This window comes from Phyllostomus discolor, chromosome 5, assembly GCF_004126475.2.
Source record: "Phyllostomus discolor isolate MPI-MPIP mPhyDis1 chromosome 5, mPhyDis1.pri.v3, whole genome shotgun sequence".
Taxonomy (NCBI): Eukaryota; Metazoa; Chordata; class Mammalia; order Chiroptera; family Phyllostomidae; genus Phyllostomus; species Phyllostomus discolor.
The window spans coordinates 55,941,643-55,966,185 of NC_040907.2; the positions used below are offsets into that span (position 1 = coordinate 55,941,643).

Here is a 24,543-nt window from a genome sequence, read left to right on the forward strand (position 1 = left end):
ATGTCAAGTGCCTTTGCTGCATGCTAGCTAGCCACACTCCACATGAAGGGCAAAAATCAGTTTTCCTCAGCAGAATTTGTGAGAAACATAGCCGTTTTAAGGTAAAACACAGATGAAAGATAAGCCTAAGAAGGTCCTGATCTAACAAAATAGCTAAAGATGCCAAACAACTTATAACACCAGTGAAACTGACTTAGCATCATCCTTCCTCAGGTAAAGGTATACATTCCTTCATGTTAAAAAATTCTTTAGGGAGAAAATGCAGACAACTGTAATTGAACAAAAATAAGGTAATTTATTTAAAAAAAGAACCCTAAAAGAATTCTTTGTAATCCAGGTGACCTCTGCCAATTGCTTTCCTTCACTCTTCTTTTAGTCCAACATTGGACATAGCCACAGAGTTAAATTCATCTTAGAAACAGTCTTGTAAAGCTATTTGCATTTCAGGTAAACAAAGTGTATATATTTAGTAAACTTGGTGAGCCACTCATTTTAATCAGTGGCTTCAGGAGCTTTAATTCCCCCACTTTAATTTGGGGGAATAACTAAATTAATTCAATATGGAACACAGCTTTGCTTTCAGGAACACTTATCCTCTGATTTCCTTGTGTGAATTAAGGCATTTACAGATTGAATCTGGAGACATTAAAGGGAAAGGGGCATTTCTTATCTTGTTCCAGAGGGGGTAATGGTAGTATTCCCAGCCCTTCCCTCCCCTGTCTCCACAGGACAGAGAGCGGCAGTGGCTTTCCTGGCTCCTGCAAGGACAGAAGGAATTTCTCTGTGGGTTAGAGTAGACTGGCTCTGAGATGGAGAGGAGACACTTATTTGATTATGCCATAAAGCCTCCTAATGAAAAGATTCTGGGCACAGTATGAGATCCTTGTGAAGTTCCTGTATGCATTCAAACTATAATACCCAAAATTATGGGTTGCCATAGAAACAATAGAGTAAATTACATTTAAAGGCAATTTATTAAAATTCAGAACTACACACTAGCAAAGGTAGTACTGTCTAGTACTATTATGCAGCATTATTGGTGTAGCTGAATATTATTTCATTTACTTCTCACAATAGCTCTGCAAAGTAGGTAGTGTTTCTATATTTCACAGATAAGAAATCTGAGGTGAAGAAACTAGCCCGAGTCTGCCAACTAATCCGAGGAGACCCTGCATCTGCCTGACTCCATATCTTCTTTTTCTCATGCAACAAATTCAATTCTATGGCAAAAAGTAAAAACAAACAAAAAATTTACATTGACAAGAAATATGTGCCCCAAAGTTAGAGAAGCTAAAATTCCATTAGTTGCATAATAGGAAATTTCATTTTATTATAACATTCAATTTATGGATGGTGTATTATGTTAAAACTACATTGCTGTTTAGACATTAAAATAGTTTAAAGAAATACCAAAGGAACCTTCTAAAGGCCTTAGAGTGCATTAGTTTTGTGATTTATGTTCCTTTAGTCTTCTCTCCCTCCTTATCTTCCTGCCGTGCTTTTTTAATTTTCCAATTCAGAGTAGTTTTTGCATTGTATTACTGAGATGATCTTCTGGAAATTACTTTCAATTGCTGTTCTCAAAGAATTTCTCTTAGTGGAAGATAGGACTGAAAAAGCAGGGAAGACTATTTTCCATTGTTCCCTGGGTAGGCGCAGCCTTCTTTCTGCTAATACATTTTATCCACATTAAGTCCAGGCATTAGCTATTGGTATTAGAAGCTATTATCTGACTTTTATAGCTCCCGCCCTAATAATAATATATTTAAGTTTCCTAGGTCAACATCCAAAGGAAAGGACTTAGAGTCTCTGGGGGAAAATGTAATAAATTCATATGCAACTGCAAAAAACTTTTTATAGAAAATATTCATACAGTTCTTTTGGTTATTTTTTTAAAAATCCAAACAAAGAATGTCTGTAATTTTTCCTTTTATTTTCACTTTCATGGAAAAATCTTTAACCTAACAATGAACAACAGGATATCTCTTTCTGATAGGCAAAGACAATAGAACTTCTTACCTGTCAATACATTATCTGTTGAAATCCTTTTTTTCTTTCTGCTTTTTTATTTTGCTATATGACCTTTAGATTTATTTCATCATATCACAAAATAGTTCTCTTTGAAAGAAGACTGAAATTACATTAAACATCTTTATCAATATTTCTTTACATCTCAGACTCTCCTTTCTATTACTGTTATCATAACACAGCCCTCCCTCCACATCCACGGGGAACTGCTTGCAGAACCTCCATGCATGAGAAAATCCATGGATGCTATAAAATGGGGTATTGCTTGCATATAACCTATGCATATTCTCTCATAGTCTGGTAGAACTCTTAATAACTTCTCCTTCTTTTAAATTTTCCTACAAAAAGTTACCTATCTATTACCTCAAATGACCTAGGTCCTAGTTCTTATTAGTAAATAGTAACATGAACATAATTACCTGCTTAATAGAATTTCAAAAGTAAAAATTTAAAAGAAACCATAGCTTTTCTTTCATCCTTTATCATCATATTTACTTAACTAAGTTGGGCTTTCCTTGTAAAAACTACTTTGTGATTCTTTTTCATTGCATCTGCTACCCAGTGTGTCCTGATGAGCTACATTCTCTCCAGAAAAGATAACAGTCAAAAATAAGATGGCTTTGGGAGGAAAATGATTAATGTTAAAAGTATGACATTGACTTAGTTATTCCATTGGCAAATGTTAAAAATCTTCTGTACTTGTATTTACTCACCTATCAGTCCTAAAAGAATGTAGCCAATGATGAACAGTATGAAGATTATGCAGCACAGAACATCTGTACAACCCCTAAAGACAAAGAGAGAACAAAGAATTAAAAGGGGTGCATGATGAATTCTTGTTTACGGCACAAAATATAATAATATGCCATTTTATATCCAAAAATTCTGAAAGGTAGATCACATGTATTTTTGCAAGCAAAGACTCCACAGCAATTAAGGGGTCATAATTTCATGACCAAAGAAGCTCCCCCAGAATTGTTAGTATTTGTTCTTTCTTGGTTTTTCTTTGTAAAAATGTTTTTAAAGATAAGATTACACTAATATCAAGCAATGATCTTTTATGGGAAACTAAGATTTAAACTATTTGATTTTATGATTTTCCTCTTCATGCCTCCCATGTATGTATGTATACATATGTGGTATGTATATTTAAAAAATCAGCTCTTTTCTATTCCTCCCTGTCTCTATTTTTTCCTACATACACACTTAAGGACACTATTGTTAAATGAAGGACTAACTACATAAACTTTCTATGGGAAGTAGAGTTGCAACTATTTTATGACTCAAAACTAATTTTCATAGCTATACTATAAGCTAGATATTATCAAATTAGGTTTAGAGAAAATTTGGCTCATAGACATTCAGTGATCTGCTAGGATCCAGCAGGGATACTTGAGGTTTTCAACTGAAGTATTTCCTATCCCCAAATTATAGCTTGTTCAGCTTCTAAGTGGTCTGGAAAGTAAAAGCTATATCCTGAAAGTAAGAAACAATGCAACAATTCTGTATTTGAAACTTAATGAAGAATCTACTAATAAAGAAAAAAAGTCAATGTATTTGACAGGATTAAAAACTGCACATGAGAATTTTCATGGCAAAAACTCTCTTCAGGACAATGGGCTTGCTCTACTAATTTAGCACAAGAAGGTTGAAGTTACACATTATTTTTAGCAATGTAGTAGTAATACTAATAAATAAAATTGTACAGTAACAGACACAGTGATGCCTCACATTGATAAAGCCCTATTATACCTTTATTGCTTTCACTGTAAATTTTCTAAGAATATCATTAGGTTGTTTGTGGTAGTAAAGTGAGTTAACTTACCTAAGGTCTGAGAGGTAGTTACAGAGGCAGGCAACTATCTAGGTCTCCAACGCTAAACCATTTTCATTTAGTTGTTACGATTAACATTTTTTGTAAAGATTCAAATTAGCCATAGCTGGAAGTCCACTCATATCCCTACTACCCCAAAATAGGAAATGCACCTGTCACAGAGAAAGGTATTTATGGCCAATGCATACACAAACTATCATTTGTTTAAATCCAGTTTTGACCCAGGAATTTGGGTTGGATTTAAAAATTTTAAGAATAATAATAAAATGAGAAGAAAATGGAGCTCCAGTTATGGGTTTTTTTGTTTGTTTGTTTTTGGTTTTTTGTTAACTGTTGAAAGCAAAAATCTGCATGGGGATGACAAAGGTATCTCTGGTTCACGTGCGTTCTGACACATGCTAATCAAGATCAGGTTCTTGTTCTGCTCCGTTAGAACAGTTGTTAAATAGCTCAGTACCTAATAAGAAATGCCTGCAGGTGAGGAGCTAAAGGAGAGAAAACTAGAACACGAGAGTGCTTTAATTAGAAGTCTTCATGTTGTCAAGTCCTTGCGTGTGATCATAACGACCAGGAAGAGGGAGAGACGATGAGACCAGACGCACAGGCCAGGTTATATATCCACATGTTTATAGTTGTATACTTACATTATATATAATATATACTGTAATGGATATTTATAATGACCTAATTTTACATAGTATTATAATGTTACATATGTGTAATGGCCTTATGTATTAAGCACAGGAAGAGATAAACATGTATACTAGGAAGATAAATGAAAGAAACTTTGCCAATTTCGAAAGAATGAGCACCAGGAAAGAAGCAGGGTCCAAAAGAAAGTTAATAAAAAATAAAACCCACATTCCCCAGCTACAGACACTGATGAATGGGCCCTGCTTGCGGTTATGGTTCCATATGGGGTATCACACTACCATTTCTACTTCTTTTTGGTGCCAAGGACACACTACACAACCCTGGACTGCTGGGCGCCTGCACAGCCATTCCCCCCAGCAGTCTCTCACAATGGTGGGATAGCATTTCTCAATAATTCACACGCTGAGGTGTTTGAGATTCTATGATGGGACCATGGAGGATAATGTATTCAAGTCTGTTTTGCTTTTCAGGTGCACTGCTTTGGAAAAACAGCAGACAATACCCCAAGACCAGACTGGTTCATTTGATTTTATTTAGACAAAGAAGAATGTTAAACAAAATGAAATTAGAAATACAAAATTCAAGTGTCTCAAAAATCAGAAAAGTTTTTCTAGATAAAACATGTGTGTTTCTTATTTTGTTCCTCTAGTGATTTGATTCCTTTTGTTATTTTAAAAGTTTCCTTTTGAAAATAGGTGTGTGTGTGCATGTTTGTGTGTGTGTTTACTTTCAGGTCACTACAATTAGTGGCCATTTTCTCTATTAATTCATCTGTTTTTCCCCCTTCCCCTGGACATATACCCTTCAGAAAAAAATTTTGCTTAGAATATTGAATTTGAACAAAATATAAAAAGTAGCTTAGGCACCATTTTGTGAGTCGGGAACGTAGCAGAAGCTTAATTCAAGTTTTTGGAACTTGTAGCGCCTTATCATTTTTCCTTTCCTTTGATTTCAGGGCATCTGTAACAATCCTATGTGTCCTGTAAGGAATTGGTTATTTTTAAAAAATAAGAATTTCATTTGGTTAAATTTTCAGTTCTCTCAAGACAGCTGTTGAGGCAATTGAGTGATACACAGCACCTGGTTGAAAATCATTCTGAATCATATTCTTGCTAGAGGCTTGTCATTGTTATACCTTTTCCTCAGGTAGATTCAGTTTTCCTTTGATAGCAAGCACTAAGAACCATTGTACCAAGCTAAAAGTGGGTTACTGCCCCCAGGGTCCCAGAAAGAATATGTTGTAGAGAAATATGTGCCCAAACCTCTCCCTCTCCCTCCAAATCAAAGTCCAATTTTTTTCAAAATAAGCTGCTCACTCTCTACTAAAAACATTTATTCATATTGAGCTACCCTGGCATAAAAGCATTTTTAAAGTCAAACTACAAAACTACCATTACCACCATAGATTTATTTTCCCAAATTATGATAAGAATAGGATCACAATTATGTGTTCATTTGCACATTTCCCTTCCCCTCCTCTTTCTAACCCACGGATATAGAATGCCTTTAGTCACCTTGACATAAAATCTTAAAATCTTCGGAGCTTCCTTTGACATTCCCTTTTTTTAGCTTATCTTTTATATTCAATTGACAAGTTCTTCTGACTCCTTCTCTTTGATGTTGTCTTCCATTCATCCCTTCTTTTCTCTTACTACTGCCTGGACTCAGTTCAGATTCTCTTATCTTCTCTTCAAACTCTTGCCATAGTCTCCTAATTGGGTTCCAGCACGCAGTCTCAGCCTGACCCAAGCCATTCTGCACATCATGGACATCACTGATATGGGATGACATCACATATTGCAATTTTTCTTCACCACCTATTGAAAAATCTCCAAATGTCTTAGCTTTCTGTTTAAGAGCCCACAAGTTCAATCCTACTTCCAGTCCCAGGCTATTTTTCTAGCTTCATCTCCCACTATTCTTCTGAATGTATTTCAACCAACTTGAACTTTTTTATTCATTGAATACACCAGGAACTCTCCTGTAATGGCACTCAGGACTCTCTGTTCATGGACCCTTCAGATTCTGCCTCTGGAATAGCCATAAGTTCCAATTTCTTCTTCTTTTTTTTTTTAAGATTTAATTTATTCTTAGAGAAAAAGGAAGCAAGGGAGACAAAGAGGGAGAGAAACATCGATGTGAGAGAGAAACAATGATTGGTTGCTTCCCTCATGCCCTGACCAGGGAGGGGGTGGTCCACAACCCAGGCACATGCCTTAACTGGGTATAGAACTGGGACCTTTTGCTTTGTCAGTTGACCCCCAGCCAACTGAGCTACACAAATTGGAGCACTGTGTGTTCCAATTTCTAAGGAACAGCTATTTCTAAGGAACAGGGTTTACACTATTGTCCTGCTATAACCATGAACAATGAGCCCTTTTACTCTCAAAAGCGCCCCAGTGTGGATCTCCACCCCATCTACTAAAATCCCATTCTTCATATGGTAGGATTCCTTTCTTTTTTAGGGCTGATCCTCCACTTTATGTATATGCTGCGTTTTTAAACCCACTTATTTGTCAATAGACACTTCAGCTGCTTCCATATCTTGGCTACCACAGGTAATGCTTTAATGACTGTGGGAGTGCAGATATCTGTTTGAGATCCTGACTTCAATTATTTTGCATGTGACAACATGGATAAATCTGGAGGACATTAAGCTGAGGGAAATTAGCCAATCATAGAAGGACAAGTACTGCATGATTCCACATGCATAAAATAACTAAAAGAATCAAGCTCAAAAAAATAAAATAAAATATTCACACTCACAGAAACAAAGTAGAATGGTAGATGTCAATGGCTGAAGGAGGAGCAAATGGGGAGCTAAAATTCAATGGGTATAATTTTCAATTACACAAGATGAGTAAGTTCTGGAGGTCTGTAATACAACAGTGTGCCTACACTTAACAAAACTGTATTGAGTGCTAAAAATTTGGGTGAAAGGGTAGGCCTCATAGTAGGTGTTCTCACTACAATAAAAAAAACATACACAGAGCTTGATAAACATAATAAACTGTTTGATGTCACATGTTATATGAATTTAAAATTGTGGGTATCAAATAAGTGAATATAAATATTTTTAAAAGTTTAAAAATTAAAAAAATTTAAAATACCATCCTTTAAACAAATTCAAATGACACCTCCTACATTAAGGTTCCAACTAAAAGAGATCCCTCTGATCTCTGCAGACTTACAGAAATTTGTTTGTACATACTAAAGGCAATTATCTTCCATTTATTATGACCCAAAGGTAATTACCTTTTATTTATTATAATCTGGACTAGCAGGTGGCAAACTGCAGCCCACAGGTGCATCTGGCCTGCTGCTGCTGGTTTTCATGTAGCTTGACAGCTAACAATGAACTTTACATTTTTAAGTGGCTTTAAAAAACAAAAGAAGACTATTTTTGACATGGGAATGATACAAAATTCAAATTTCAATGTCCATAAATGAAAATTTTTTAAAATAGCCATACTCATCCATGTATATATTCATGTGGCTACTTTTGTGTTACAACAGCTGTTTCAAGCAGTTGTGATACAAACCATCTGGCCACAAAGCCTAAAATATTTAGTACCTGGACCTTTAGAGAAAAGTTTGCTGATCTCTAACCTAAACCATATAGTCCTCCATGGCAGCACTTAGCACAGAGCCTTACACACTGAAGACATACAGACACCTAAATCCTGTGAATTATTAGTAAGCACACCTCAAGCTGAGAGGCTAATGCATCATAAACAGACCTTGCTGAAACTCATAGTGCTGTGTTTCAAATTTCAGATTTTGAGGGAAGGGAGGCCTTATATGGTAAATGTTTTGTCTAGGGAATTCAATTTTTGGTCAAGCTTAAGCCTGCCATCTGGACTTTACTGTCTCCAGTAAAAATCATCAAAAAAAAAAAAGCCATTAGATTCAATTCAGAGGTAGTAAGAGAGTTTTCTCTGTTAAGTGCATGTTTCAGTTCCACATTAGTTCTTATTCTTTAACAACTGTCATTCTGCTTCCTTTTCAGGGACAGCTTTTTACCTTCATTCAGAAACTGATTCATTTACTGGTTTTCTTTCTTTTTGGCAGATGAAATTCGAATGATATCAACCTTCCTGAAAGGTCATTAATATCAAGCATTAGGGTGAGAATAGAAGTCCTGAAAGTCATTATACCTGACAGATCATCCATTCTGCCTAATGAGTCAGTTTAGGAACTGTCCACTGCTAGTGATTCTAGTGGAACAATCTCCCATCATTCGAAAGCTCTTGGTGTCACCTGGGTGCATCTGTCCACAATACAGCAGCATTTATAATCCACAGTCTAGAAGCATTGCTCCTCTGTGGTTTTTTGCTGGCACCTACCTGATGCCATTTAGTCATTTGTTGCTGCTCAAGTTCTTATGGCAAAAGTCTGCTCCGGCATGTAGAATGACTACTTCACTTCCCAGAGGCTTCCTGAGAGGGCAATGCACTGTGGGACCCTCTTCCAATCTTCAGCAAAACACACTTGGCAAACTATAGTGTGCCTTGAATTGGACAGATTACCTGAGCTGATGCTAAGTAGTCAGCAGACTAATTAGACTAAAGTAGACTAAGTAGACTAATTAGACTAATCGGACTAAAACACTTGGGGCTATTTGAGGGTAAAGTTCTATGTAAGTTTAAAGAATACTATGTAAGTAGCTCTGTCCCTCCACTCCTGACTAGTTATGTGGAGAATCTGGTGATTTTGTGACAGGAGCATTCTCTGAGAGCTTGTATTTGAAGGGCTAATTGTATTCCTCCTTGTTGTTTTCCACTTCTCTTCCCCTTCTCATACACATTGTCTACACGTACCCAGGCCCTGGCTGGGTAGCTCAGTTGATTAGAGCATCATCCTGATATACCAAGGTTGTGGGTTCCATCTCCAGTCAGGGCACACACAAGAAGCAACCAATGAATGCATAAATAAGTAGAACAACAAATTTATCTCTCTCTCTCAAATCAATAAAAAAAATACAAAAATTTAAAAGTTCTCTATTATTCTTTTTCCACAGATTTATATCAGGCCATATAGCACTTTTGTGTCTGTGGAAGCTGAGGTTTTAGAAATAAGTAAGGAGGGGGGCTGGATTGGGAGTAAAAGGGAGAAAACTGTATTTGAACAATGATTAAAATAAAAAAAAGAAATAAGTAAGTTACACTGGCTATTTCTGCAAGTTTAGTAAGAGATTAAAGATCACCTTGAAGAATTTTGCTGTTACCAGAATCAGAAACTTAATAAGAAAGCACAAATGAGCTTTTTATAATGGCCTTGTATTTCCAAGTGTTCAATATTAATACAAGTTTTCCAAGTCTCTTAAAAATTTTTAAGGATGACTTCAAGTTTACATCTACCTTAGAAGGTGATTCTGGCATTCAATCATTGAGCAAGGAAGTGTTAGTTTTATGGAATTATTGATTTTTAGCATATTTAAACTGGTGCTGAGAAGTAAAATATACCAAGTAACTCCATACCCTAAAAATTATAGGATATTAATGTTATTCAGATTGATTAGATCATATAATGATATTTGAGTATTACACCTGTGTTATTAGGCTTTTCTGTATAATTGGATTTTTAAAGCTTCTCTTTCCTCTATGGTTAATTTTTTCTTCTATCCTGTTTGCATTTGGGTTTCCTTTGCCTTGAGAAAGCAGTGGTTGTAATTTATATTTTCTATTTATAAAGAGAAAAAAAACCTCATTTTTTTTTACATAGAGAAGTTTAAGTGATGCCTATATAAATGTCTCTTTTGTTTAAAACAGGACTGGGTCAAATAAAATTGGTCTTACTATGTTATTCATCATCTTTGTAAAACTTGCACAATATTCAAGAACCTGTCAGTGGGTGGAAACTACTCTGCATATTGCTAGTAAGGTGAGAGCTGGATCACAGTTTTTACCCAAATTACATTTGCATCAAATTACAGGAGAAGTGCCAGGAGATCCACCTGAGAACAGTGTTGGGACTTCAGTCCAAAGTTATTAACTAAGTTTGCAGGGAGTGCAGATCAATTTAGAGTGCTCTTTGAACCTCTTGGAATACATTAGAATTCTCTCTACATAGAAACATAGAGTAGGTGCTCAAAAATATTTGTTGAAATAATGAAGTGCTAAAAATTGTCATGCCTTGGATGGCTATTGAATTTCAGCTATTAAAATTAAAATACTCATGTCTCCTAATAATCATATGATAAAGAGTTAGTATCTTTACTAATCAAAGGTATCCATATTAAAGTGAGGAAATTACAACTTGTTACACAAAACTTTAAAATAAAAACTTTGCCAACTAATGATAGGAGGCTTAGAAAGCCACATGTCATGTGTTATAGTAATTTCTAACATGAAAATATGTCGTGATGTAGCAAGAATTTATTTATAAGAATTTAAAACACTGTCCTGCTTATAACAAAAATTGTAAATAATTTTGAGAATGATAATTATATGAAAACATGTTCATGATATAGTGAGTAAAAATATGTTATTGAACATATTATAACATGATCATGTGTTCATAATGTACAAAATTATTAGCAAGTAAAAAGAATACACACAAATATTAGTGGTCATTATCTCTGGATACTATGATCTCATATGATTGCTTTTCTTCTCTTGTTTTTTTCTGTTTTTTCAAAACTTCCACAATGGGCACTAATTGCAATTATAATAAGGACAAAAATCTAGGACAGATTACATTTAACAACTACAAATAGATTGCTGAGTTATCTCATCATACTAATTTCTTTCTGATACCCTCAAAATGTAAGCTAAGAATTGATCTTCTAGAAATACTTATATCTGAAAAAACATAGTTTAAAACAAAAGCTATAACAAGAGACAAAGAAGGACCCAGAAATTCTACTTCTGGGTATTTATCCAAAGAAATTCAAAACACTAATTCTAAAAAATACAGATGCATCCCTATGTTCATTGCAGCATTATTTACAACAGCCAAGATATGGAAGCAACTTAAGTGTCCATCACACATGAATAGATAAAGATGAATAGGTATGTATATATTACTCAGCCATAAAAAATAATGAAATCTTGCCACCTGCAATGACATGGATGGACCTGGAGAGCATTATGCTAAGTGAAATAAGTCAAACAGAGGAAGGTGATTAGGCAAATTGAGTGTGGCTTTTGAGCTTCTATAATAGAACAGGCAAGAGAAAGATAGCTGGCAATGGATGTTCAGGGAGACAAATTACAGAATACATCACAGCCATTAGTGAGATTTATTTAAATAATCATGAAAAATAATATTTTCCTAGTCTAATAATTTCTAGTCAGACCAAATGGATTATGCCAAAGAATGAGTATTTTTGTCTGTAGCTATTATTACTAAACATTAAACATTTTATAAGATTGAAATGGAAAAACTGAATATTGTATATTTTTACAGAATTTAAGGCAAGCTGAGATTCATTTCCCAGAGAAACATATTCCAAAATGAATATAAATAACAGTGAAGTACCAAGTTGTTAGGCCTTATATCTGAATAATTTTATATTTCATATTCAATCTACTAAATCACTCTTGCCATTATTTTTCAGTGGCATGAAGTTTGAAGTTTAAATGCAGCCTTTGCAAATTGATACAATTGCAGTTGTTCTAAGCTAAATAGTGAAATATAAGTCTTTCTTAAGTTAATATAAATCTTTTAAAAATCGTTAGACATAAAAAGTATCACAAAATATGCCAGTAAGTCTCTTTCATTTTAACACAAGATACTCAGACTAACATTTTATTTTTATTTTTAAAGATTCTATTTATTTTATTTTTTAGACAGAAGGGAAGGGAGGGAGAAAGAAAGGGAGAGAAATATCAATGTGTGGTTGCCTCTCACACACCCCCAAATGGGAACCTGGCCTACAACCCAGGCATGTGCCCTGACAGGGAACTGAACCAGCGACCCTTTTGTTCTCAGGCCAGCACTGAGTCCACTGAGCCACACCAGCCAGGGCCAGAATAAGATATTAATAGTTAATCTGGGAGTCATTAGGCCATCATATAATTGTGTCCAAGAATGGATGGTCCCAGTTTTTTTTAGTAACTAAGTACTGCAGTGTGATACACATAGTGAGTCCCATTTCCTACCATTATGCTCTTTCCTGCCTTCTGAGATGTAAGTTCATGTAGAACCCATATTTTCCAAGGTTTACCTAGATGTAATTTTCTCCTTCCAAGTATCTCACAAAACTTTTTCAGCAATTTTTCCAATGGTTAGGTGTGTACTATTTGCTACTGTGGCAAGCTGTGTGCATATAAAAGAGGGAGAGGGAGGGAGGGAGGGAGAGAGAGAGAGATATGAAGATGAACCAGTACAAGACTGAAGGATATATAAAGCAGAAAACTCAAATACTCTAATTTCAAAGTCAGAAAATGAGAAATGCTCTTAAAATGTTACCATTAAAAAAATTCCAGTTTAAAATGTAGAGGTAAAAATAAGTATCATGGTTAGGAAGGATTTACATATTTAGAGTGGAGAAAATTCAGTGTGAGTTAGAGTGTGTAAGACACTTTCTAAGAGATGGGTTACAGTTTTGAATTATGAAGAAGAATGGCAGAGAAGAGAGGTCTGTTCTAGGCAAAAGGCAACACAAGAACAAAAGTGTAAAATTAAATATAGCTGATGGGAAAGAGGAAGAGGGAGGTTGGCTAAAATTCTGATTGGGTAGAAACTATAAAACAGATAATATTAGCATTGTGAAACCAAATTTTTAACTCATTCTTCTATTTACATAATATTTATTTGGTACCCATTCTGTGCCAAGTATTGTGGTACATTCTATACAAACAATGGTGAACCAGACAGACAATATGCCTACTCTCACGGAGCCTACAATTTAGCGTGGCAAACAGAAGATAAATAAGTAAAGATAAACAATTACAATGATGACAAATCGTGTGATGACTGCTAGGAAGGAAGCAGATGATACTATGAAAGAAAATAATAAGGATAGGGTACATAATGAAGGGCTCTCTGAAGAGGTGGAGACTACCTCACTGTTTTGGTTCAAATTCATAATATTAAAAATAGAACTATATAGCCCAGGGACCCCACTTCTGGGTATAAATCCCAAGAAAATGAAACAGGATATCAAAGAGATGTCTGCATGCCTTGTTCTTTGCAGCATTATTCACAATATCCAAAATATAAAACAACCTAAGAATCTGTCAACAGATAAATGGAAGAAGATGAGTTATACATATATTATATTTATTATATACTATATTTATAATAACAAATATTGTATCTGTTATATTATGTTGTATATACTAAATATATAAATATTATATAATGTGATACATGATAAATATACAAGAAAGTATATATTACATATACAAAATAAAATGTATAATAAATGTTATATAATGAATATAATATATTCTATTATATATAAAACCCAGCCATCAGAAAAAAGGAAATCCTGCCATTTGTGATAACATGATTAGACCTTGATGGCATTATGCTAAAAGGAACGTCAGATAAAGACCAATAGTGTCTGCTATCATTTATATGTGGAACTTAAAAAAGCCAAATTTGTGGAAAGTAAACAGAATAGTGGTTACAAAGTGCTGGTGGTGAGGGATATAGAGAGATGTTGTTCAGTGAGGTGAATAAGTCTGGAGATGTAATGTACCACACAGTGATTTTAGTAAACCATACTGTATTACATATTTCAAAGTTTCTAAGAGACTAGATCTTAAATGTTCTCACCACTAGTGAAAAATGGCAATTATGTGATTAGCTAACACTACAGTGGTAATCATTTTGCAATACATGTGTATCAAATTAACATGTTCACCTTGAACATATAAAATGTTATATGTCAATTATCCTATTAAAGCTGGAAAAAGAAAGAAAAATAAAGAGGTGGTAGAGGTGTTTCAGGCAAAAAACAACAAATGCAAAGGTTCTGAGGGCAAATGAGACTTGAGTTGTCCTAGGAACTGACGGATGGCCAGTGTGAACAAACCAGAGGTGAAAGGAAGACAGCAGTACAGGGGAGATTGGTACAATGCAATGACTGAGCAGTCCTCAGGTCAGACTTGTCTGTCAGGGAAGTCCACAGTTACACTATTTTATACTTTAAAGGACTGGACAGTTCATGACTCTCACTGACATATATATTCATCTCATTTGGAGGAAATCCTGCCAACTGTGTAGGTGATATAAAAACTATTACTAACAAATCATTTTGCAAATTAGGTAATGCTTGACCACAATTTCAGCTCATTTGCTACTGGAAGTTCTTGAATAGAGGAGGAATCTATCAAAAGCAGCATTTTAATTCAATTTATTTGGCAGTGGGATGGAGAACAACTTGGGATGAAGTGTGTAGTGAGTGCAGAGATGAGAATGAGGGAAATGAGGGCTGAACCAGGATGCTGACAAGACAGAAGAGAGTGAGACCAGTGCCAGTTCTGCTTCAGCAGCATCCCAGCCCTCCATGCATGTCTGTTTTCCTGGATTGCCAGGATATCGTGAAGATAAATGTCACAGCACGGAGAGAGTTTACAGCTCCACAAAGATACTTCATGGACTGGAATGAATGTGATGAATTTCTCTTCAATGGTTTTAAACATGGAGGGGGAAGAAGACACGCCCCTGTCATCTGAGCACCAAATTTTATATTTATCTCTCCTACAGCCTTCAAAGCACTCTGTTTCATTTTTTATTACATCAACTTGATGTAATAATATTTGATGTAAAAATATTTTTTTTTCTGAGCATTTGGAGATCAAAGATTCTATTTTTCAGTTTTCTGCAATGAGTGCAGTTAGTTGACATCTGTCTTTTCTGTAATGGACATGAAGGGTTGCTCCATTGTTAGTTTTAATCCTCAAGGGGCACATCAAAAGAGAGCCAGCCTGGAATCTGCCTGGATGTAGACAGTCTATTATTGACAATATATATGACAAGTCATTGAATTGTGTTGTTTCCAGCTCTTGTCAGCTGCATAGAAATGGGCAAAGACAGGGTAAAGGACACGAAGGGGAAGAGAAAAGTGACAAATGGAGGCAAGACAAAACCAAGAGAGATATACGCTGAAAAGAGATTTAAAGAAGAAAACACCGAGAGGTAGAAGTAGGGTTCCTGATGAAAATCAGAGGTAGTACGGTAAAGGTTGAGAAGGAAAAAGGCAAAAGAGAAGAAATCAGAGAAAACAGATCAAGGAAAATGAAGAGAAAGAAATATTGATAGTGATGAGAAAAGGAAAATAGAGGCAACAATGAGAAAGCTTACTAAAATCTGTTTGGGTTTGGAGAAAATCTGAAAGCAAATACACATATTCAATTATAAAAGTAGTATTTTATAAGTTTGTCAAAGGAGATAAGGTGGGTGATGGTTATTAAATTAACTTAATTTCTCTACTTGTAGTTTATAGTTTAAGTGATTCTAACAGTCAAATAACAAAGGCTGTACACTAGAGCAAATTCCAAGGGCATCTGATCTCTGTACCTTAGTGTTCCCTTCCTTAAACAGTTATAGTTAGTTTCTTTCTAGTACAACTGTTTGCCAGCTACCAAAAAGCCACTCCACAGGCCCATGTATCTTTTTCTCTCTGTCTCTCCCACTAACACCACGCTGGGAGAATCTACCCAAATTTCATGTTCCTGGAGCCTGTTCCCAGAAGGCGCCCAGTAGGGGCTATCTTCAATAGAAAGCTAACTAATGCTGAGAAACAGGAAATGTGCCAGTATCATCTTACATACTTTGATTCAAAAACTATGTGAGTTCAGTAGCAGTTTATTACTAAAAGCTGGAAGATTTGCAGACTTTTATCCTAGCTTTATCTTTTAGTTATTGGATTAACGTGCCAAATTGTGGAGAAGGGCAGCCCACCTGTAGATTTAGCTGACTGGGGCTGCAGTAGCAGCAATAACAAGAGCTGATATACTGCCTAAAGACTGGAGAAGAGTCAAAGTGAAATATGCTGGGCGCAGAAAGGACTTGAGTTTACTTTCATAAATGCAAATATTTGGAAAGGCAGCCAGGCCTCCTAAGACTCTCTTCTCAACCATCAAGTAACTATGAACCATCAGTCAAATAACTAGGAGCCATCCTTAACTCTTGATCATCATTTCTGCTGATCTCAATGGTAGCTTTATAGAATCTTGATCCATTAAATTAGATCTTAAATTTAGACAGAGAATTAATATTATTGCTTCATCTCAGTTTGTGTTCACTAAGAGTTTTCCCAGAAGAATAGTTTTAATTTTAAGTACTTAAACTGCAGCTTTTAGTCACTCTTCTCTGCCTAATCATGCTGTAAACAGAGGTGAAGGTCCCCAAAATATAGTGCCTTCTCAGTCTGGGCTTTCTCCTTGAGATTAAAGATTGCCTTGAGAATCACAGTCTGGGAATTTAGGTTCTATCCACAGTTAACACCTGGTAAGTCTCTTAACACCACTTTACCTTTGGTTTACAGCACAGAGTTATTATTTTAACCCAAGCACAGAGTGGAGCGATGCAAGATGAATTAGGCAACATCTGTAAAGCAGATGGAATCCCCCATAGAAAAGGGTGAGTTAGGAGTGTGTGTCTCTGAACGTGTGTTTAGGAAAGCACAAAAGAAACAGAAAACTGGAATTCTGGCATAGGCTGAACTGTAAATTATCATCACTATTAAATATACATCCATATACAGAAACTTAAATAAAAAGCATTAGGGCTCAAAAGAGTCTGTAGAATGAAACATCGTTTTTCCAACATCTGAGGTCCGAAATCTCCCAGTGATATTTAATAGCAATTCTCATTTTACAAGGCAGAAGACTCCAACAACTGGTTACTTTCAATGAACCCCCAACCGTGAATTTCCCAGGAAATCATAATTATTGGCCACTCCATCCTTGAAATTCTCTATCCGGTCTTCCAGAAAAACTCTGTCATATGCACACCTCTTTCATCTCTTCTGCTTCTCCTCAGTCTTCTTTGTGGACTGTTCTTATTCTGCCTACACCTTAATGTTGGTTCTCATCAGGGTTCTCATCTGACTCACCTTGTCTTCCAATGCTACCTGCTAATGTGAGGTGATCTCATCTATACCATGGTTTCCACAGCTTCAGTCACGAGCAGCCTAACTTTTTGCTTCAGTGTCAGCCTCTTCTTTTTAAACTTGAGTGCAAAATTAAACTCATTGCCTATTGCTCCCAGAAGTCTAAAAATTTACTTTCTTTTCTTTGTCTATTTCTACCCATCACCCACTCTTACCCAACCTAAAAAGGCTGTCGTTCTTGACTCCTCACTCATCCTTCATATCCAGTTAATTGACTCCTACTTATTCTCCATCCTGCAATGTTCTCTTCCTTTCTCTCCAATCTCACTGCCACTGACTAGGTTGAAGCCTCATCAATCTTTTATCTTTACTGATACCATGGCCTCCAAACAGCCTTTTGTTCTCTCTGACACATCATCCACACGTTACAAAATACATAACTTGACATAAAAATCCATTGGTCAAAACTTTTACAATTCCCAGTTGCTTACAAAATAAAACCCAAACTTCTTAGTCTGGCTCTTACTAAGCTGCTCAGAATTACTTTCTATTTTCTATCCACTTTTACAAACAACTTATGCTGTCATAAATCTTCATGGCTTTGCATTCAGTGGAACCATCTGAAATTGCTCATATTTAACTGATTTTGACCTTAAACATGGAAATATCATAAGGCTCAATTAATAATGCTTTTCTGTCCACCTTCAATGCCTTTTCACCCTTGCAACCAGTCAAGAGATCAAGACCCAGCTTTAACATAACCTCCTCCATGAGGCAGTCATCAAGCACACTAGGTTAAGGACCAGGTCCCTTCTTTGTGCCCTTCCTATGTTGTCACACTACTGCCACAGCACTGTGTTTTCATGACTTGTCTCTGCCACTAGAACAGGAGAAACATAAGGGAAGAACCTGGGATTTAATAATCTTTATAACTTTACTTCTACTACAATATCTACTTAAGAGTTAATAAGTATTTGTTAAATGAATGAATGAATAAATGACTTCCTTCTGAACTTTAAAAACAAAGGAGCTGGTAAATTATTTTGGTTAAAATTAGGAGGATGAATACTCCTATTTAGTATATTGGAGAATGCCTCTTTCCTCTTTTTGTGTCTCCCTCCCTTTTCTGTTTCTTACTGGGTCATGTATTTATTTTTACCAGATAGGTTTAATATGGCTATGAAAGAAATGATTATATACTACTGAGTACATCATCACATTGAGCCCTATTATGTGTAAATAACCCTGTTATGTGTACATAACATCTATAAAAATAGGTGTATGAGGTTCAAACAGCAAAACTCCAGGAAGCAACCAGCAGACATAGGTAGTAGTCATAAGGTAAATGATTCTTAAGCAATCTGAGGACTGCTTCTGGTAACATTAAAACCAAAATTGTTTTCTACCCACCAAAAGCTACGGGGATCAATGAAACCCCTCCCTAAAAATGCATGAAAACAGTCACAGGCATTGTGAAGTGTACAGGAGACATTCAGAGCAGACATCTTTGCAGAGCCTACTCACATTGAGAGAAGCGATGCCTCCAGCATTTTACAAATTTGTGGAATTAGTGATTCAGCAAAGAAAATCTCAAGAGCAGTAAGAATAGAAGAGGTAAAGTCTAGACCTCACATATTACTAGAATATTAGATCTCAGTTAGAACTTAGAATATTAGATATTCAAAATATGATTTTAGGCTAAGAGACTGTAAATGCTCCATTTTTTTCAATCATCTCTGATAACAAAAAGGTGGCTACTTAGCTTGAATGGGTACAGGTGCAGGTACAGGACAAAGCAGATCCAGGGAAGACCCAGGGAAGACCAGGACTACAGCAAGATTTAGGCCTAGAGAGGACTTCACCCAGGAATAGGGCAGAGACCCTTTCTCAGCCAGGCTCCCCAAACATTAGAGAAAAAGAATTGGAAATTCATACCAGAATCATAGTGCTCTGATGCCTACATATAAGCTGTTGCTGAAATGGATAAGATTAGTTAGAAAATTGTACATAGCAAATTCCTTACTTGGGTTCAGTCACTTATTCTCAATTAATGTTTCTATGGTTGTCACAAAACCTCTTTACACACAATTAAAAATAGATTCTTAAATGAGTAGGATGTATACGTCATTTAAAAACACCATTCTGGTGGGTAGAATAAACAGTCAGGTGTCTAATCGACTCAGGTACTACAACAAAATGCCATAGACAGGGTGTCTAAAGCAATCAGTAATTATTTCTCATAGTTTCTGGGATTGAGAAGTCTGAGGTCAGGGTGCCAGCACCGTCTACTTCTGGAGAAAACTCTCTTCTGACAAGCAGACAGCTGCCTCCTTGCTGTATCCTCACAACCCAGAGATGGGAGAGAGAGCTGGCCGCTGGACATTTTTTAAGGACACTAACCCCATTACATAGAACTTACCCTCATGGCCTTCTCTGAAACTCATTACCTGAAAAAGCTCCACCTCCAAATACCACTGGGGGTCAGGGCTTCAACATATACATTTTTAAAAATATATATTTTATTAATTATGCTATACAGTTGTCCAGTTTTTTCTCCCCTTTATTCACCTCTGCCCTGTATCCCCACCCCCCTCCAGCATTTTGCCCCATTAGTTCATGTCCATGGATTGTACATATAAGTTCTTTGGCTTTTCCATTTCCTATACTATATTTAACCTACCACTCAACACACTTATTTTGAGGGACACAAACATTCAGTGCATAACATCAGGTAAATAGCATTTCTCATGATGTGGTGCCAGAATAGAGCCTATTCCACTTTGGGTGTGCTGTGCCAATTTTGTATATTAATGCCTCTCTCTAAAAATACAGTAGAAAGAGACCATTTAAATCTGCCATATAAACTAAAAGTAAAACACATGTTTAAACATTTGAATTTTGTGATTATATATTTAATTTTAAGCAAGATAATCTGGTTGGTTTTATGTGAAAGCATGGGTAAATACATCATATTAAAATAGAGCTCCATCACATGCATATACAGGTTTTATACAATGACATGAGGCTGCATGTCCTTGACTATCAGAATTAGTGAAATCCTGGAAGAGACAAAGATACAAATGCCAGGTTAACTAGTATTGCCCTCTGGCTCTCGATGTAGAAGCATCACCCTTGGCTAGCTCTTGAATATTTTACTCTAAGTTTTTTCATTTTTGGCCCAGAGCTTTGGCCAGCATCAGTCTTTGTGGCTCCCCTGTCGCACAGTCTCCTTGGTATCCTTGGCAGCTGTCTTATATGGATAGGTGAGCACCAGAATACAGTGAAGGGCAAAAGCCTGCTTCCTGCTCTTTAGTGCCAGCATTCAAAGTTAATCTAGCCTTCTTCATTCCAAATACACTGTCCAAATCTCACTCTCCAACTCACACCTCCCCATTACACATTTTTAAGGCCTTTCTGGATCTGTAAATCTGCAAATCTTTGCAGAGGCATGCTTAGTTGACAAAAGTACATCAAGAATATCAAATAAGAAGGCCCTCACAAAAATCTAGCAGAGCTGACATTTAGATGCGAGGCTGGTAAACAGTACATTATGTTGATTTTTACAATATTTAGCTCCATATGATTCTGTAGACTTCTGTCTGCTTTGGGATACATTAATATTTGTACAAAAAAGAAATGTAATCTTTTCTTCCTCCTCTTACCCCTACTCCCTGAACAAACACATCTCTGAATATGAATTACTGACAGGAAATAGCATTTTTTCTAGATGCCATATCAACCCAGATGATAAAAAATATATATATACATAGCCCCAGGCTGATAGGTTTCTGGAAAATGTTATAAAGCCTTCTTAGTTTGATTTTATTTGTAGCATGAGTCTCAATAGTACCTGTCAATCCGCTCCTTCTCAGAGGTGATAACAAAATGTGAAGAAAATTCTTAACTTTATTAAAATATTTTTATTATAGATGTATTGAAATCATTATCAATTCCTTTAAAATGCTTAAGGAAAAGGATCTTAGGTCCAAGACTCCAGATCTACCCTTTATTCTCCTGAATTTTATTCCATAGAACCCAAAGAGGTAAGCCCACAAGTGCATCCCTGCCTCCCTGCTATTGCCCTTCTGGTGAGGAGAGAAGAGGGTGCGTGCATTCAACTCTAACAATGGCTTCAGTTTGAACTATCTAGGATTCTGCATGTCCTAGCTTTCTCACACTAGCATGGAATACAGGGAATAGAAGGTAAAATGATTATGTATTACAGAAGGCTTCCAAAATATAATGGGTAAAATAGTAAGGTATCCTAGAAAAGGAAAGATATCTTTAATAAAGAAGACATATAATAAAATAAATTATTTAAATTCAGAAAACACTTTAAAACTGTCTTGTGCCATCTTCCTAGTAAGGTTGTTAAAAGTATGGCTTTTGCATCTGAGTTGGAAAACCTACTCCCCTCTGCTTCCCAAATCCCCTTGTCTGTAGCATTTCTTCTCTGATCCTTTTCAAAGGTTTTAGACTCTTCTAGCCAAAAGAAGAGATATTACTTATAGACAGAAGAAGAAAGTTAATTATTTGTCATTTAAATATTCTGGAAACTGAAAAATGTATGGCATCTTAAACCTCAAGTGGAATAGAGTTTACAGAGAAGTTTATATTTACATTCAGTAAAAGCTACCCACCAACAGCAACAAAGAGAAATAGATGTTTGAAAACATAATAGAGAATGCTACCAAGCTATATTTGATGAGGAAAAAAATCCATAAGAGCAATCAAAGGAATTCATAGAAAAGAAAATAACAATACACATCAAGGGAATTCTTCATGCAAAACCTAGAAATGATATTTTAAAAGCATGATTTTATAATTCATTTGCCCTGTAGCAAATATCAATATTATGTGAGAATTTTTTAGGGACATCACATTAATTTGTGTGGAAAGAAATACTCACATTTTGTGCTCCAAAACATTAAGCCAAAGAAAAAGCCAATAATATATTCATTTTTCTCTGGTAAGTTGAGAGAGGTCAAACCCATTCTATATGCCTAAAAACACAAGTTTATGTTTTAAGTTATAGCCCAAGGACTAACTATTAATAGTTGCCACCTTTCCCTAACTGGAGCAATATTTTGAATGACAAACTGATATACATTAGATACTATGGATCATTTAATTATATGTGTGTCTTCCTAACTGCTTAATATTAGAGAATTATGTGACTTAAATAGTGGTTTTGGTAGGTGACCTTGTACTGAAGTGTCTCTTTCTGTCCAATTATTAGGCAAGCTTTTCACAGGCATTCAAAGATTTAATTCACAAATCTCTTAGGAGCCTTCTGGTATGAGGTCAGGGCACCACAAACAAGCTAGTGGTACATGACCTTGTTTCAGAAAATCAGGCTGGGATTCTAAGTGATTATTCTTATTTATCGTTGTTCAGTTGCTATAATAAGGCAAATATATTTATTTATTTACTTATCATAAATATATAACATAAAAGGTAAATTACAATTATCATCATATAATAATAAGGTGCTTATTTTTATCTTTATGACATCACAGAAAGCATTTATTTCTCAGAAAAGTCACTTGCTTTTATTTACTGGCATTTTGTCTCCAGTTAATACATGTTCCATTCTTCATAAGTTTACTTTTTCCATTTCATCATCTTGAGACTAACAAATTCTATCTCTCTACAAATACTAACTTGATAATTGGATTATCTGAGAGGAAAAAATTAGGGAGAAATAGTACTATATAACTAATACTATAGCTACAAATGTATGATAGCTTTCTATCTTCCCAGTGAGAGGATTTAAAAAGGGAGGGGGATTCAACAGAAATATAATAAAGTGGATAAAATAATCAAAGACGGACTTTTAGTATTTGATTTACAAGTTTATTTATACATGCATTTGTGAAATCACACATTATATAAATACAGATAATATATTAATTTGGTAATAGTGACTTTTTCCTTTTAAATTTTACCAAAAAGATATTTATTTCCTCTATGTCAATCCAGTGATGACATCCACCTCTTTGTCACCACTGGATTTCTTAGTTACCGGGTCTGGTTGTCTGGATTACTTCACCTTTACTTCTAAATTGTCTCAGATACAGACTTTCTGAATCCATTGGTCATGCTTCCATAGGACATTTATTTCAAATTTCCCATGTGTGATCACAATATAACGACTTGCTGTAATATTTCTTTAATAGATCTTTACAAGGCTTTTTTTTTTCTTTACCATAATGTCCAGCACCTCACACAGCCACGGGTAACAAATCTGTATTACTTGCCCCGTCTCGTGTTCTAATCACATTTCATCAGGCAGTCCCTCTCACAACCCCTAGTTAGCTCAGTGATTGTTACTTGCTGATGTGTCTTCCCCAAACAGTACCTAATTCCTCTAAGTGAAGTAATTGAGAAAGTACTCAGTAAGTAGGAAACATTCTTAATACCCAAAAGTATTCAGCACCAGGAGAAAAAGTAGATATTTGGGCTATTTTTGAGGCAAATCTGGATTTAGAACCATCTTCTTAGTCAGATGAACTGCTTTTGTGAAGTATAGTATGTTGAGGCCGTGAGACTCCCTCTGAAGTGAATTGTAGATACTGCCGAGGAAAGACCCCCCCTGCTGGACAATGCAGGAACCCTGTTAGGCGGAGTTCAGTTGTCTTCATAGTTTCTTAGAAGAACAACAGTATTTTCAACTCCCAATGAAGTCTTAACCTGCATATCCTGTTTTTATCAGGGCTCTATCTATGAGATTTTGAAAACCAAGGATATTCCGAGAGGCCATGACTTTGGAGCCAGAGCCCCGCCACTCTTTCCATAACACCAGCTCCTGCAAGAATGAGCTGTGTGCCCTTGGACAGCCACTTGCTGTCAGCAAATCTAAGCTCCCAATCTATACATGGCAGTTAGAAATGAGTACTTTGTAAATTGTCCTGAGATTAAACTGTCCCGAAGATCAAGTACCTGATACATACCCTTTGCAAAGAAGTAGTCACCTTCCATTTGAGTCCTAACAGATTTCAACAGGTTTATTGTG

The 24,543-nt window shown here is 35.7% G+C and overlaps 1 protein-coding gene across 1 annotated transcript in view; it reads right to left on the reverse strand.

Annotated features, from left to right (window-relative positions):
- SLC44A5 (solute carrier family 44 member 5) overlaps window positions 1-24,543 on the reverse strand; it is a 344,959-nt gene that overhangs the window by 87,364 nt on the left and 233,052 nt on the right. The window contains 1 exon segment of the mRNA XM_036026299.1: window positions 2,742-2,815. Within this exon segment, the coding sequence (XP_035882192.1) occupies window positions 2,742-2,815 (74 nt within the window).